This window comes from Paramisgurnus dabryanus, chromosome 21 (assembly GCF_030506205.2).
Source record: "Paramisgurnus dabryanus chromosome 21, PD_genome_1.1, whole genome shotgun sequence".
Lineage (NCBI taxonomy): Eukaryota > Metazoa > Chordata > Actinopteri > Cypriniformes > Cobitidae > Paramisgurnus > Paramisgurnus dabryanus.
In genome coordinates this window covers 26,141,711-26,159,922 of record NC_133357.1, presented here as the reverse complement: position 1 = coordinate 26,159,922, position 18,212 = coordinate 26,141,711, and the positions used below count along the sequence as shown (strand labels likewise).

Sequence of the window (18,212 nt, the reverse complement as noted above, 5' to 3'; positions counted from 1 at the left end):
TAACATGTACTAACTCACAAAGTTACAAATCCCAAAGACTACGATAACGCAAATTATCGCAAATTATCTCTTTTCTTGGACTACAATGAACACAAGGATTGTAGTCAACAGTTTACTTCCTCTGCTTGTTGACATGGACACGATGCACATTATCATAATTCCACCCGCTTTTGATTCACTGAATGTTCACTTATTTGCTACTGACTATTCAAACCATGATTTAAACAGGAGTTTTGTGCAGTGTAAAGTAGCGCTTGTTGTATATCGTTCCTACGATCACAAATGCAGACATGGTTTTAAGGTTTTAGTATCCTTACCTTACCAATCTGTTACGTTCTGCTCAAACTGCGCTGGCAAAGTTGATCGATCATCTTGGTCAATCACAATGCACTAAATAGCTGTCCAATCGGAGCACACTGTTTTTTCTCAGAACGATGAGCTTTGTACAAATCCAAATTTTTTCAGAAAGGAGGGCATAGAGGAGCAACAATAATGTTTGGTATGTTTGAAAATAGTGTGTTTTTTAACCATAAACCACGCAAAGACATTGCAAAACACCAAACATCTTTTGTTTATAAAAATAAATGTTTAATAAAACTATTTTGTAAAAAAGAAAGCAAACTGGTCTCATATATACTAACAAATGGAGAAAAATATTAATTTTCAAAGGGGGTGTACTCATTTATGCATTTATGTATATCTTTAAACGAAATTGCAATAATACCAGGTATTCTCTATATTTATATAAATGTATGGTTTTTTTTGTCTCTTCTGACTTCACTGATGTAATTACTGTACAGTAAAGCTTCTTTTCAACAATTTTAATTGTGAAAAGCACTATATAGAAATAATTTAATAGCAAGTGAAGTCAAGTCTTTTTGTGAATAAGTTAGCATGTCAAATTCCCTGATGTATGATATTCTTGCTATTTGCAAAGTCTATGCCAAGATTTCAATCTACTTTTCTTCAAATGAATGCTTCAGTGTCTAACAGTTTTTTTTTGTTTTTTTTTTTTAGCTCATTGAGTTGGTGTCTTTGCATGGCGGCAAGAACTGGAGCGCAATTGCAAAGCACTTAAAAAGTCGAAGGGGTAAACAGTGCAGAGAGCGTTGGCATAATCATCTTGATCCCTCTGTGATTAAGACTCCCTGGACAAAAGAGGAAGATCTTAAAATCATCAAATGTCATTGTGTGCTGGGAACTCGTTGGGCTCAAATGGCAAAGTTTCTCCCTGGAAGGTAATAATAATTACCCATAGGCTTAAAAATGTATGTTGGTATATTGAATTGTTGTATTCCATTTACATTTTAAATTGGTGAATATGCAGGTTGATCATTTAAGGTATTGAACCATTAACATTTGATGTTTTTTAGGACTGATAATTCCATCAAAAACCATTGGTACGCAACCATAAAGCGTAAAATGGAAAGGGGCATCTATAAAATGGAAGACATTGATTTGAGTGATCTTGAATTCTACCTACCAGTAAAACAAACATTTACTTCCACAAGTCAAGACAAGGTATGTTTTATATATTTCTTTATAACTCTTTCTCCGCCATTTCACACACACTAAAATTTTGGGACATCCCTCCAAATGATCAAATCCAGGTTTTCCAATCACTTCGATTGTCTCGGGTGTATGAAATCAATCACCTAAGCATGCAGACAGCTTTTACAAACGAAGAGCTCTTTTCCAAAACGCGATAAACGCCATTTAAAAAAAAAAATGACATTGTCATTTGGCTGTGTACTGAACCTATTCACTGCTCCATGAATGTTTTATGTCAAATCATTACATTTCCTTGTTAAAATGTAGGTACAAGATGCCGTTCTTTTCCAAAACGCGATAAGCGCCGAGCCTATTTTTAGCCTAAACGCGATTGATCCTCTCGACCAATCAGAACTCGATGAGCGTTCGACGCAATCCAATGGCGGATTAATGTCATGTTATGCACCCGGAGAAGGTACCCGTTTGCAAGGCGATCTTCATCAAAGTGTTTGGTATGTACAACTTTCGTTTCAGAACTGGCTCGTTTAATACCGTTTTGTACGTTTGCGATAAAGTTTTTTTCCTGTGAAGAAGCCTGCTAACGTAACATGAAAAGTACTGAATAGTTCGATAGCCTGCTCATAGACAGACTGGCGTTTGATACATTGACCAATGTCGTGCAAAAGTACAAAACAACTGTGAGAGAGAGAGAGAGAGAGAGAGAGAGGTGAAATATATCAAGCAAAAGGGGTTCCTAATGCCCTGCTAAGGAGAAAACTGAAATGGTGGAGGGAGTAATAGCAAGTAACTGGCTCCAATATCACAATCTGAATAATTTACTTTACTCAGTCCCTGAGTATATGTTGCATATTCTGTTATTTTTTGTTTTGTTCTTAAAGTAAAAACATACATTTATGGAAAAAATATATGGATTTATAGTGTTTTGAAAAAAAATAAAATTAACTTTGAATTTATAATCAACAATATTGTTGTTTGATTTAATAATCATTATTCAACATGTTCAGATTGAGCAAAAAATCCATTATAACAGCATAAATTGAATATTCACAAAATGTGTGGGTCTAGGTAAAAAATGTACTTTTTCTGAAAACTATTGAAATGGATTTATAGCGTTTTGGAAAAGAGCTCTTCAAACATTCGTGAAAGAATGGGTCGTTTTCAGGAGCTCTGTGAATTCAAGTGTGGTTGCCAACTGTGCAATAAATCCATTTGTGAAATTTTCCCACTACTGAATATTCCACAGTCAACTGTTAGTATTATAACAAAATGGAAGCAATTGGGAACAACAGCAACTTAGCCATGAAGTGGTAGGCCATGTCAAATCAAACAGCGTGGTCAGTGCATGCTAAGGTGCACAGTGCGCAGAAGTCTGCAACTTTCTGCAGAGTCAATAACTACAGACCTACAATCTTCATGTGGCCTTCAGGTTAGACAAGCACAGTGTGTAGAGAGCTTCATGAAAGGGTTTCCAGGGCTGAGCAGCTGCATTCAAGCCTAACATCACCAAGGTCTATGCAAAGCATCGGATGCAGTGTTGTAAAGCAGGCCGCCACTGGACTCTAGAGCAGTGGAGATGTGTTCTCTGGAGCGACGAATCTCTCTTCTCCGTCTTGCAAGAGACTACGAGCGAGGCCTTCTCATCGACCATCAGTGTCTGACCTTACAAATGTGCTTTTAGAAGAATAGTCAAAAATTCCCATAAATGCACTCCTGACCTTGTAGAAAGTCTTCCAAGAAGAATTGAAGCTGTTATAGCTGCATATAAAATCCTAGGGATTAAAGGTGGAAAAGAGGATGTTTGTTTAATACATTTTTGCAATATTAGTGGAAACTGTCTTTACTAAATGATAAAAGACTATTTATTAGGTGCACTGAAAGTAATACATTTAATATATGTCATTTGTGAATAAGGTAGGGCCTTAAAAACATCAGCCATTCGTTGACGTAATCATCGCATGAGCGATTGGCCCTCTGGCTTGTCAATCACTGCCATTACGTTCCTTGTGAGAGACGTGTGCGCTCCAGTAGCTTTACACGAGTGACGCATGCGCATAGCGCATGAAACTCCGTCTTAAGTTTCGGTTTGTTTTCATTGTCGCTCCTGCTTTCCTCCTCGAATTTGCACCACGGAAGAGAAGAAACCCCGAAGGAGGACGTAAAAGACTTTAAGTCGCTGAGAAGAGGAGAAAATTGTCAGAAGAACGTAACTTAATGTAACCAGAGTCGTTATTGGAGAAACATTTCAACACTGGAGAGCAATGAAGGAACAGAGAGGTGTCAATACAGACGCGCAGTTCGCAAAAATTCTTCTCGAAAATTCTTTCTTTGGGGAATAATTATTGTTGTACTGTTATTCAGGTATATTGACGTTGTTTGTGTACTGTAGTTGTAAGGCAGTGACCAGTCTGCTACATGCTAGTTGAAATGGGAGTAGCGTCGAATGATCTAACTTTAGGTCTTATGTGTTTATTATCATCATTTCACATAATGAATCCACTGACGCGACACAGCATATGCCGGTGTTAAATAAACACTCGTGTTCAAATATTCGTGCACGAGTTTTGGAAGGCGTTCCCTAGAAATGAGCTGTGAAGGCGGGAGGCTGTTCTTACGCATGCGCTCATTTAAAAAACGTAACGGTCTTTGGATTCTCAGTCGGCGGAAACATCCTCTTTTGCGCCTTTAAGAATGGGATTTCATTCAGGTACATGTGCATATAAAGGCAGGTGTCCCAAAACTTTTGGCGCAATATATATTCTGTTAATGTAGTGGTTCTAAAACTTTTTCGCGTGTGGCCCCCTTTGTGTACAGTGCATACCTTTACGGCCCCCCTAAAGAAAATGTGTGACAGAATTTCTTTTTACATTTTTAAATAAACAAACATATTAAATTATACAATGTTAGGCCTGGGGCGGTAACCGGATTACCGCCATACCGCGGTCACGTGACCCATGCTGCGGGTCTGAGCTCCTCACCGTCATAACCGCAAAAAAAAACATTGTGTGCTGGAAACAGCTTGTACACGCAGCTTGTTAACAACCGCAACTTGTTAACTGAACATTAACTGATATGATTTTAATATTAAATTGTCATTGAGTAGAAATACAGGTGACGTTGTCTGTCACTCGTTAAAAGTAATACAAACATTTTATCTAATTTGAACGTGCAAACAACCGCAACAGATCAACAACAGAATCAGGTTTCATACATTATCAAATTTTCACGCAACATAAAGAGCACGCGATCAGTCCAAATAATATCCAAAGAGGTTAGATTGTCTCTTTTCATCTAGCCTACAACAGTGGCCATTTCTAAAGCAGGACACATTTCAAAAAGTTTTGCTTTTGCGTCTTCTTTCTCTGTTTGTGGAAAAAGACAGATGTTTAGGTAAGGGTCGAGGACAGAAGCGTTCTGTCCAAGCACGCGCAACAGAGGCGGACTGCCCAGGCGCGCGCGAGACAGACGGACCGCGTCATCTTGCGCACACACAAGCGTCTCAGTGCAGCTTCCCAGCTATACTCAAGCACGGACACGTATGCAGTACAAGTGATTTCTCATACAAATGGTTATTTTACCAGACCATCAGGGCAGCAATAATTTGTGTCATTTACAGGCTATTCACAAATTAAGGATAGAAAAGTGGCGAAATGTCTGTAGGACGTGTGGACACGCACAATGCGTTAACATTTTTTTTCAACTGATAATATTACCGTATTTTCCGCACTATAAGGCGCACCGGATTATAAGGCGCACCTTCATTTAATGACCTATTTTAGAACTGTTTTCATATATAGGGCGCACCGGATAATAAGGCGCATAGAATAGAAGATACTGCAGTCAAACGTTTGACTGGGTTTGCTACTAGATGGACATCTAGATCTACTAGATGGAGCTGTGCTAAAGGGAATGTCAACAAAACAGTCAGATAAAGTCAAACTTTATTAAGGATTCTGACAACTCCGTTCACTCCAATAGTAACGTTGTTTAAATGTTAATGTGCATATTAACAATATCTCACAGCCTTGCTCAAAATGTGGAGGGGAACTTTTCTACTAATTCAGTAAACACGTAGTAAAAGAAACAGTCTGTGAGAAAGCACAGTACCTGTGTTTACTGACTACGTTAGCCGTAATGCTGAAAGCGCTGAATTTTTTTCATATATAAAAATGCAGCGCTTGATCCATATATAAGGCGCACCGGATTATAAGGCGCACTGTCGTTTTTTGAGAAAATTAAAGGCTTTTAAGTGCGCCTTATAGTGCGGAAAATACGGTAATTGTTCAAGCTGTTGAATGTTGAAATTGAAGAAATGTGGAAGGAAATAATATTCACTTTACATGTTCCTTAAGTAATCTGCACGTGTTTTGTATTGAAGATAAATAAATCATGTTATTTAACTCGTTGCCTTGCCAATAAACCGCAAAACCGCAGGAATTTGTTGATTACCGACCGCGGTAAAAAAAATTACAAACCGGCCCACCCCTATACAATGTATTGCTGTTGGTTAGTAGCATAATTTTCGGAGGTTTAATTACAAAGAATGTATGATAATTTTATGTATTTTATAAAATGTCATAAAACTCATTCGCGGCCCCCCTGTGGGCCATGGCTCCCAGTTTGAGTAGTATAATATAATGTAGTATATGTGTACTGTATTATAATATACACAAAAAATATTGTTTTTATACCGGTATATCATTATCTGTCTTTTTTACTCCCTAATATCTTTATTGGCATCGGCCCAAAAAACGCACTTTGGTTGAGCTCTAAAATATATTATTACATACATTTTTATTATTACATACATTTGGTGTCTAAAGTACTTCCTGCTTCGCTACTGTTCGGACGCTTTTACTTGCGCTCTGTGCTTTGCGCTTTTGCTTTTTCGCTTTTATCTTTTGATTCAACTACCAGCAGTTCAGCACAGTGCTCAAACTAAACAATTGGGCACTCACACTAAAACTACAAATTCCTGGAACTATATTGATATTTGGAACATTCAACAACTTGGGGATTTTGTCAAAGCGGTCTAGCAGTCTGCTATTGCCGGCAGCTGACAATCCTAAAACAGGACAACACAGCTGCCCACACTCAAACAGAAGAAAAGAAGAAAGAATGCCTTCTTCTGGATATAAATCCACCTGCTGCTCAAATTGCCACAGACTTTTACAAAAGATTGCAGTTCTCGAAACAAAGTTACTTGTGGCGCTGCCGACCCTGCCAGAACATACAGCGGAGCTTCATCGTGGTCCTTCTCAACATAAAGCTGGTGAGTCCTGTGAACCTAATGCTTTTAAACAGGTCATAGTGAGCTCAGAGAAACCTAAAGAAATTGAGGACACAAACCGATGGCATAAACAGGGTGCGAGACCCAAAAGTGCTCAAGACATTAGACTGTCACGAGTGTCACAAATTGCTGCATTAGCATCATCTACCCCAGATATGGGTACAACTCGAGTAGCCAATATTGGTATTCTACCACCCCCTGTACGGCTTGAAAATAGATTTGAAGCACTAATGAGTTTGGGTGAAGAATCCCCAAATGTTAATGGACACAGATCACGTCAGCCTGTAGCTTACAGAGCTAACAGACGCTCAACATCATATAGGCAGCGGCGCTTCGCTCAGACAGCAGCCGAGCCAAACACGCTGATAGTGGGTGACAATATTATCAGAAACTTTGAAAGCAAGGCTACCCGTACATACTGTTTTCCTCGGACAACGGTTTCTGATGTTAACAAGGAACTTTGCAACATTCTGATGAAACATAAGTCTGTCAGTCGGATTGTCATACATGTGGGAAAGAATGATATTCGAAAAGAGCAGTCTGAGCTCCTTAAGGGGGATTTCAATGAACTTTTTGAAACACTTACAAGACTGAAAGTTCAATTTTTCATCAGTGGACCTCTTCCAGCCCGAGGAACAAATATGTTTTCTCGTCTACTAAGCTTAAATTCATGGCTGCAAAAAACCTGCACCATGAGAGGACTGAATTTCATTGACAATTTCAATATCTTCTGGAGTCAAAGGCAACTTTTTAACACAGATGGTATCCACCCAAACAAACTAGGTGCTAGGTTGCTTAAAGACAATATCTTTTTCTCCATGCATCATCCATCAGCTGAGTGTGCCAGTCCACTACTGAACAGCGGAAATGACCACAGGATTTTACACCAGCATCTGGATGGACATTCAGATGACAAGGATAAAACTCAGCAGTCACAACTACTGTTCACAGACACAGCTCAGGCTGAGCCCTGCCCACAGACCTCGCTACAGCTGGATTGTGAATCAACACCCAAGGACGTTTCTGTTGATAATGACCAGAGGAATGATAACACTCCCTCACAGCCTTCAGGAACACTAGAATCACAGCTGATGTCGTCACACTCTCTCTCCCTCTCTCCAACATCACCACTTCTGGGCTTTTCAGAGAAAATGGAAAAACTGGTATCTGCTGGAACAAAGCTCTCCCACTCTATTGCTGCGAGTCCCCAAATATCAACCAAGAAACGGCGGGCTCCTCAACCACCAAAGCCTTCGGGCCCAGCCCGCCCTCCCCCTCCATCTCAGAGAGCACTCCGACCTCTGCCTCAACGTCAGGGATCACACCAGCCCTCATCTGCGAACAGCACTGGTAACTGATGTGTGTTGGGTTCCCGCTACGTCAGCAGTAACAATCAAAAATATTTTAAGAACAAGCGGGCGCCCGATGTCCCTTTAGCTTTCCCTATCTCTGTCCTGACATGTGATAGAAAGATGAAGGCCGTCTCCAGCCGCACAGCAATTCTATCTAATCTACTGCCTATTATACGTCATTCTGAGATTGATACAGTTCCAAAACCAGTTACTGTTAAGTTAGCACTTCTGAACATCCGTTCACTAAAGAACAAATCCTTTTTAGTTAATGATCTTATCACCACTAACAACCTGGACTTTATGTTTCTAAATGAAACTTGGTTAGATGACAGCTGCAGCGCTACAGTCCTCAATGAATCAGCCCCACCCAACTTTACCTTTATAAATGTCTGTAGAGCTGTTAGAAGGGGTGGAGGAATAGCTGCTTTATTCAAAGATGCCTTTCAATGCAAGCAAGTGTTACTTGGTGATTACCAGTCTTTTGAATATTTGTGTATTGCTCTAAAAGGTACACCACGCTTTCTGTTTACAATTATTTATAGACCTCCCAAATACACCTCAGCATTTGTTGATGAATTCACAGAACTTTTATCAACAATTTCCTCTGAATTTGATTATTTTGTTATTGCTGGAGATTTCAATATTCATATAGACAATTCAGAAAACAATACTGCGATTGAACTGTTAAATGTTTTAAACACTTTTGATCTGACCCAGCACGTGCAAGGTCCTACACACAATCGGGGACACACTCTTGATCTGCTCATTAGCAAGGGTCTAAACATTTCATCCACTGTAATCAAGGATGAAGCGCTATCTGACCATTTCTGTGTTTACTTTGATTTATTGATCTGTCCTGCCACTGATGCTAGATCTGTCTATATCAAAAAAAGGTTCATAAATGAGAACACCAGTGAGGTATTTATGAATGCTATGTCAATGTTGCCAAACATATCCGCAGACTCTGTTGATGTTCTCCTTGAAAACTTTAACATAAAAGTTAAAGATGCTATTGATGGTATAGCTCCAGTTAAGGTCAGGGTGATCACTGGCAGACGTAGAGCACCCTGGAGAAACACAACAGCAGTACTGCACATGAAAAGAACTTGCAGAAAAGCTGAACGTATGTGGCGGAAAACAAAACTTGAAGTACATTATAGCATCTATAAGGACAGTCTTCGTGCTTTCAATGTAGAACTAGGCACAGCTAGACAGACCTTCTTCTCCAATATTATAAATAACAACATAAACCACACTCGCACTCTTTTTGCTACTGTAGAGAGACTAACAAACCCCCCAAATCAAGTTCCTAGTGAAATGCTCTCTGACAACAAATGCAATGAGTTTGCTAAGTTTTTCTCTGAGAAGATCAGTAATATCAGAATGGCAATCAATACGACCTCAAATTGTACTGTGGTCAGTCAGATATCATTGCAACAACCTCAGAAATTAGCCATTCTCTCAGAATTTGACATAATTGATATAAAAACCTTGGAAGAAACAGTACAACATCTTAAAGCATCAACTTGCAGCCTTGACACTCTCCCCACATCTTTTCTCAAAAAGGTGCTTAACTGCTTAGAAACTGACCTCTTAAAAATAGTAAACACCTCTCTGATCACAGGCACTTTTCCAGAGTCATTAAAAACAGCAGTTGTAAAGCCTCTCCTAAAAAAGAGTAACCTAGACAAAACCATACTTAGCAACTACAGACCTATCTCAAATCTTCCGTTTATAAGCAAGATCGTTGAAAAGGTTGTTTTCAATCAGCTGAACAAATTCTTAAACTCAAATGGCTATCTGGACAACTTTCAATCTGGTTTCCGTCAGCATCACAGCACAGAGACAGTGCTCATAAAGATAATAAATGATATTCGCTTAAACTCTGATTCAGGTAAAATATCAGTGCTGGTGCTACTAGATCTTAGTGCTGCCTTTGACACAGTAGATCACATCATACTCTTACATAGACTGGAAAACTGGGTAGGGCTCTCTGGGATGGTTCTCAAATGGTTTAAAACATACCTACAAGGAAGAGGTTACTATGTGAACATAGGTAACCATAAATCTGAGTGGACATCCATGACATGTGGAGTCCCACAGGGTTCAATTCTTGCACCGCTTCTGTTTAATTTGTATATGCTCCCACTTGGTCAAATAATGAAAAAGAACCAAATTGCTTACCACAGCTATGCAGATGACACCCAGATATACTTAGCCCTTTCACCCAATGACTACAGCCCCATTGACTCTCTATGTAAATGCATTGATGAAATTAACTGTTGGATGCGTCAAAACTTCCTCCAGTTAAACAAAGACAAAACCGAAGTCATTGTATTTGGAAATAAAGATGAAACTCTCAAAGTTAACACATACCTTGACTCTAGGGGTCTAAAGACACAAAATAAAGTCAGAAATCTTGGTGTAATTTTAGAGTCTGACCTTAATTTCAGTAGTCACGTGAAAGCGATAAGCAAATCAGCTTACTACCATCTCAGAAATATTGCCAGAATTAGATGTTTTGTCTCAAGACAGGACTTAGAGAAACTTGTTCATGCTTTCATCACCAGCAGGGTGGATTACTGCAATGGACTCCTTACGGGGATCCCCAAAAAGACCATTAGACAGCTGCAGCTCATACAGAATGCTGCTGCCAGAATTCTGACCAGAACCAAAAAATCTGAGCACATCACTCCAGTCCTCAGGTCCTTACACTGGCTTCCTGTTACATTTAGAATAGATTTTAAAGTATTGTTTCTCGTTTATAAATCACTTCATGGCTTAGGACCCAAATACATGACAGATATGCTAACTGAATATAAACCTAACAGATTACTCAGATCATTAGGATCCGGTCAGTTAGAAATACCAAGGGTTCACTCAAAACAAGGTGCATCAGCATTTAGCTTTTATGCCACCTCTAGCTGGAATCAGCTTTCAGAAGAGATCAGATGTGCTTCAACAGTAAACACTTTTAAATCTAGATTAAAAACACATCTGTTTAACTCTGCATTTACTGAATGAGCACTGTGCTGCTTCACACTGACTGCACCTTTAACTCAAGTCACTTTTACTCCTGTTTTATTCTTTTTAACATTTTAAACTGTTTTATTAAAATCACATTTATTTTCTTTAATTGTTATTTTAAATTCTCATGTATCTTTGTCTTTATTGTGATCTTATCGTGTAAATCTTATTTTTACTTTTTCTTTTTCTTTTTTATATATTGTTTTCTCATTTCTGTGTAAAGCACTTTGAATGACCTCTGTGTATGAAATGTGCTATACAAATAAACTTGCCTTGCCTTGCCTAAAGTACCTCCTTTTTTATTTTTTTGACTTTTTTAGATTGTTATATTTTTTAAATATTTGAATATTTGGTCCTTTATTGTCATGGATCACAAGATATTACAGGCCTTAACAATATAATATTAAGTCTTGTATAATATAAGTCTTATATATCTGAAAATAATGTTTTCTTGTTGTCTGAATTATACTATGTCAATTCTCTAAGTGTCAAACTCAATTCTGAGGTGGAGTAACAGTGTTGACAGTCATGTATTTGTCTGTGAGGGTGTCAGCGTGGGTTTACTCTTAGTACTTCGGTTTCCTCACACAGTCCAAAGTGGATATCTGTAATTGCAACTTTCAACAGAAGTGTTAATTATTGTACCCGTAATCGTAATTCTGCTAATTTTTCAGATTGATTGTGTAGAACTAATACCCCATTCACACAGACCTTTGGTCCCAGAAAATACCCATAAAATTGCCAGACACAAACACGTCCCGTAAATAATCTGAGATCGTTGCCGGAAAGAGGACCTAGTAAGATACATGGAAAACCCTTTGTGTGAACAAGAAGCCGAAACAATGCCGTAATGGGCGTGTCGTACAACAAAAGTTATAATATGGTTCAGCTCTTTAAAATGAGAGATCAACATTCACAACGAGAAATGTCGCGAACTAGATTAAAGCATTTATCAGGAAATGATAAATGAGACGCATAAACGGCATGTGTGCCGTAGTGAGGACGCGCGTGTCATGGCAATTTGAAGTTGGTTCAACTCTTTAAAATGAGGGATTTACAACATTCACGACGAGAAATGTCAGCAAACTGGACTGAAGCAGATATCAGGTAAGTTTGCTTGTCACTTACTGCGTTGAAACTGAGATCATTCAGCAGCATAAAACAATATCACATGCTCATTTGAGCTATAATAAACGAAAATCCCCGCGTGTCATCCCAACAAGATAAATCGTTCAGCTCCTCAAAATGCGGGTTTTAAATGCATATAAACAATCACGATGAGAAATGTCTGAAAACTGTATTAAAGCAGAGATTAGGGAGCTCGTCAAATATCCACTTTGAAGCTGAGATCATTCACCAGCATAGAACTATGCGTTCACGCGCTCCTTTGTAGTCTTATCATAAACAAAAATGTACGCGAGTTTTTTCTGGAAAGAGAAATAATAAATAATATGCAAACTTCAGACACTGCGTAGAAGAAAGTCCAGGACTTTAAACAGAGGTCACATGTCTTTTCGGGACCTTGCAGATGCCGGCAAATCATGGCAGTGTGAATGAACAAAAAATCTAACAATCCCGTAAAATTCCAGAATGCATTTTTTCATGTATTTTCCAGAATCTCTATGTGAAAAGGGCTTAATTAACGTTTTGAATATTTAATGCCAGTTCATCAAGTTTTCTTATTTTGTTTTTGTTTTTATCCTACAGTCAAGTTCCAGCACAGAACAATTGCCCAAGGTAAAGGAAAACAAGAAGAAGGCTTTAGAAAAAGACAAAAGTGCAAACAGTCCTCCTATCTTCCCAAACTTGCGTATAGGTTCACCCTCCAGCTCCAGGAGTCATAATTTCGTTGTGCAGCCAGAGCATAAGGAATTTGTAGATGCAATGTTGCAGATGATTGCTGAGGACATGCTACCCCTTAACATTTCTGAAGGTTCCGGGTTTCGTAAATTAATGACTTTGATCGGACCTCAATACCCACAACTGTCACAGCGCACTGTGGATTTTCTACTATATGATGCTGTGGAGAAGACTGTCAAGCCACAGCTGATTCAACAGCTTAGGAACTGTGTGTCTTTGAGTGGTTGGGGGCGTAATGTTGTTCACATCACTGCAGATATTTGGGCCAGTGAATATGCTGAACCGCTTCTGGCTGTTCAGTTGCATTTTCTTGATGATGATTGGAACATTCATAGGCCTCTTGTAGCCTTTCGCCATTTGCAATGTAAGAAGTTTACGTCTAAGGTCGGAGGAGAAGTGGAGTCCATTCTTCTTAGCTATGGGCTGTATCCCGATAACATTGGTTACAGTGTTATCCACGAGGCCAAGAACACCATTGCGACACATGATCTTTTCTGTGACTACAAGATTATGGGTTCTGTACAGAAAAATGATCCAGATGAGGGTGATTTCTTGGATTTTCTTGATGATCAAGTTTTGATGGATGATCTCTCTCAAGTTGAAATTTCATCCAGCAAACATCTGGACTGTATCACAACTCTGCTGCATTGTGTCATAAAGGAAGCGCTGAAGAAATCCAGTGTTGTTGAGCACATACTCTTTGAGGTACAGAGTGTAGTGTCATTCTTTCGCCGCAGTGCCTACTGGAATGAAGTTCTTGAAGAGTACTGTGGAGTCACACTGACTAGTCCTTACAGCTCAGAAAGCTTTACCTGGAACTCTACAATTATCATTATGCGTGAAATAATGCAAGAGTCAGTGTGGCCCTTGATGATGACCCTATTGAATCACGCTCGCACTGGGACAAAAGACTGCACAATTTGTCCACCAGTTGTCCAAATTACTCGTGAGCAAGTAGTGGACTTTGTTGGCTTACTGGAGCCTTTTGAAGAAGCGGTTCAGATTCTTCAGGATGATGGCATCACTGTCTCCCTCATCATTCCATCTATCATTGGACTTGATAAAGTTCTTGAGACCAAGACCACAAAGTTGAGCGTTTTTTGCTCAGCCCTCCGTTCTGGCCTTCGTGCTCACTTCCAACCTTTGATTTTTCAAAAAGACTTGATTGCCACCACCGTGCTGGACCCACGAATCAAGCTCCGACCCTTTAGCGATGGAAAGGAAATGGTCAAGAGCACCGCACTGTTTGCTCCTTCAAACATCCGTGCCTGTTCAGTTGTAGAAACTGCATTGAGTAAAACTGAATCATTAAGTTCAGAGGAGACAAGCTGTTTAACAGATGCAGATGATAATGGTATGATGCTTACTAAAGAGGCAACGAAAGATTCTGAGCTGGATCTGTACTTGGCTGAGCCCTTGTTGAAGGAAGATGCCTGCATCCAAACATTTTGGAGGGAAGCTACCCGCTTCCCCAAGCTACAAAGCCTTTGTCGCAAACTGTTGACCATTCCTGCGTCTTCGGGAGGATTTAAAAGACTGTTTCCTTTAGCGTTATGTATTGTAAGGGCTAGAAGAAACAGACTACCAGAACACACAACAGAGCGCCTACTGCTATACAGAGAGTATCTGAAGAAGAATGGAAAAATCACTGTGGAGTAAACTCTAAGCCGTTTTTCTGGTACATCTGTGTTTTGTATGCATACATGTATTTTTTTTTTTGACATGAGCCTTTGAGTTAACTGAACATAAGTAAAATCATGAGTTCAATTGATGTGTTATTGTATCTTTAAGTGATACGAATATACTTAATTATTTCAAAGTTATAAAGGACACTTTCCATTACTAATAATTATCATCAACATGTAGTTTGCCGCTCTTTACTAGTAAATGGCAGTATAATAACTTTCACTAGAAATGAGGTGATGTGTTAAAGGTCATTTTCTTGATTCTTAGGTTTTAGGGCCCCTCTCTGTGCCAATGGGTTTGAGTTGATGGATTCAGGCTGTTTATAACATTTTAGTTAACAGACTATACATTCACATGAGCCAATAAACAGTTATTTAATTAGTTGTGTTTAATTAGGGTTGGAACTAAACTCTGCAGGACAGTGGCCCTCCAGGACCAGGGTTTCCCACCCATGCCTTAAATGCATACCTCGGCTCAGGTCTTTAAGTGTGCCTGTAAGTGACCTGCAATGGAGTGACCATCTATACAGAGTGTACCCTGCTTTTGTCCCAAGATGTTGGGATAGGCTCCAAACCTTCTCACATGTGTTTTTTGAAATTTTGAATGGTTAGATGGATGGACTGAAATTAGTCAATAAAGTTGCAGTGCTCCTACTATTATGTTGTCTAAATTATTAGTGTGGAACTTCAACCCTGTACATTTGTAACATCTGTTGGATGACAACTAAAAGGCCAAAGTATACAAAAAAAATGCTTTAATTAATCTTTCTGGAATTGATTATTGAATATTATGCGCTCAAAAACTGTGAAATACGTATCAACTTCACTCTCGCGAAATGTAGGAACTAACGAAATTTGCCTACTAACATCAAAATCAGGACTTACTGGTAATGCAGGCGATGGCGTAGGGAGAGAAGAGCAGGCACTCACTGGACTCGCCACAGGAATATTTCCCCGTATCACAGGAGAAGATGGATGCCGAGGCTGCTCAGACTTTAGCTGAAGTTCAAGCTCTTTCAGCCGGATATCTCGGTTTGTCTCAAGCTCAACAGCTCGGACGTGTAACAGTTGGCTTTGGTATTTTTGTCGGCCTAATTCCAGTTCCAGTTCTTTCAACCGGATTTCCAACAGCTGGTCTTTCGGTGAAGGATTAACGGGATCTATGCAAGCCCCATCGTCGGACTTGAACTCTGCCTCCACAGTGTCCAAATCCTCAGATAGTGCTGGAGATGCAACACCCGTAACCACATTCTCCCCAGGCAAGATCTGTTGTTTTACTAGCTCTGTGTGCAGTGCCTCTTTAATCACCCTTTTAAGCGCATTTCGAGGTACAATGATATCAAAGAAATCAGCGATTAACAGCAGATCGTCTTTACGACATTTTTCAAATTGCTCTTCAGTGGGCGCAACCGTAAATATTTCAAGTTCAAACTTTGATGTCATGCCAATCTCTATATTTCATCCCTCACAAAAGGAAAAACCCCAGGCAAACACAAACAAAAAATAAACCAACAAAATAGCTATGGCTTATAAAATATTTACCCAACGGACGAGCCCCCAATTTCATGTTACGCCCAGTCTAGGGGAAAGGGTGCAACATGAAAGACTCGGAGAAAAGTAGTGAAGTTGAACAATGAAGAAAATATTTATTGAATTAAATTTGGGACTTATGATTCAGGATGTTTCTTCCTAGAGAGGGACACACAAACACAGGAATATTGCAGATACACCTATAGGTTCATAACAGTACGTTTTGTACTATTTTGGTAGTTCAGTTTATCAGGTCACTAAATACCCAAATATGTAATAATGATTGTGGAAACACTCGTGCATTTCATGGTTAATAGTGTAACAGTTGAGACAAAAATAAAGTGGAGTAGTGTGTGTGTGTGTGTTACTTTTCTATTATTTTATCAGTTTGGAGCAGACAATGTTGAGAAGATATCATATTTGATTGAGTTCAGATGATGCTGGGTTTTGTAGATGCTGAACTGGTAAAAAAATTATATTTCTTTGTGTTTGATAGCTGTTCTTAGGGGGAAGGTTTTTGATGTTTCATTATCTGTGGCAAATACTACAGTATTTGAAATTGAAAATAGAAATCTTTGTTAAAGTCTGTGTGGTGTTCTGGTTTTCTGTGTAGAGTAGCCAGTAAAAATGTCAGGATTGATGTATTGTTTATGCTGGATAACACTATATTAAAGGGGACATGTCACAATAATTTTTTGGGATGTTAAATAAATCTTTGGTGTCCCCAGTGCACATATGTGAAGTTTTAGCTCAAAATACCATCTAGATAATTGATTATAGCATGTTAAAACACTTCCCCTGTTGCTTACGTTTAACTTTGGGGAGTGATGATGATCTGTATTGTGTTTTTGCACTTTGACTTCTCTTGTTTTCACATTTGTACATAAACCACTTGTTGTTTCACCACATCATTGTTCTCCTAGGTCAATTAAAGTGATAAACATTGATACATTGCAGTTAGGGTTGCCGCGGTGACGTAATTTTCCCACCGGTTAATCGGCGCGTCACAAACTCGGTGATCCCGGTTTCACCGAGTGGGAGGGGCTTATAAATGCGCATGCAGACGTGCACATTTTACTTTCACTTTTGAATTACGCAACTGTTTAAATGCAGCGCTTGCGTAAGCTGCGTTAAATCGCCTATGAATTTGCGTGCAATTCGAGTGCAACAGCTGGTTTACTTAAGTGCTTGAGTCAATGTGCGCAGGTAATTCTCAAAGAACCCGCCAGTCCCAAGCAGAACAACCGGCTACTTCTCCATAAAAGCGCTGCTTGAATGATGGGTTTAATATTTTTCTTGATGAAAAACACAACAAAACAATCTCGCTTATATTAAACATCATATATGTATATTATAACAAAAACGAGTAAGCACGCAGCTTCTGTCATCATCTGGTCAGTCAGCTCACCTTGCAAACTCTGACAGAAATAAATGAAATCTGACACCTGCTGCTCTGTGACGTGACGCGCGTTCAGCTCCGCTGAATTCAGACAACAAACACATTCAGTTGTTAGTGTTTGCTCTCTCTAACGAAACTAAATGATTTAATTACACGAAAATATCAAAACGACGGTGAAAGACGGTGTCGCGGTGGGCAAGTGATATAACCGGTGAGAGGCTAAAGCACCGGTTATCACCGTTTCACCGACTATCGCGGCAAGCCTATTTGCAGTTAATAAAATAGTCATAAAGCCCTATAACAACATCATAACACAAATGAGTAATTTTATGAGGAGCAGTAGTAACACTTTCTTCTAAACTTAAAAGAAAGCAGACCACATCAATTGAATTAAACATTTATTCATGGTGATGAACTGAACAAGACTTTACTGTACATTATTAACACTTTCCCATCTGAAGGAGAAACATAATCATAGAAACATTTAAAAACCTGACCTCTTTTACAACAATTTACCCCATTAAAGTTTTCCATTCATACATCGAAAAATAACATTGACA

The 18,212-nt window shown here is 39.1% G+C and overlaps 1 protein-coding gene across 1 annotated transcript in view; it reads left to right on the top strand.

Annotated features, from left to right (window-relative positions):
• Positions 1-17,712, top strand: part of mybl2a (v-myb avian myeloblastosis viral oncogene homolog-like 2a) — a 29,491-nt gene extending 11,779 nt beyond the window's left edge. Inside the window, exons 5-7 of the mRNA XM_073813022.1 lie at positions 1,018-1,238; positions 1,374-1,521; positions 12,886-17,712. Of these exons, the coding sequence (XP_073669123.1) occupies positions 1,018-1,238; positions 1,374-1,521; positions 12,886-14,697 (2,181 nt within the window). The 3' untranslated portion in view covers positions 14,698-17,712. The remainder of the gene's footprint in view (positions 1-1,017; positions 1,239-1,373; positions 1,522-12,885) is intronic.
• Positions 17,713-18,212: the final 500 nt, after the last annotated feature.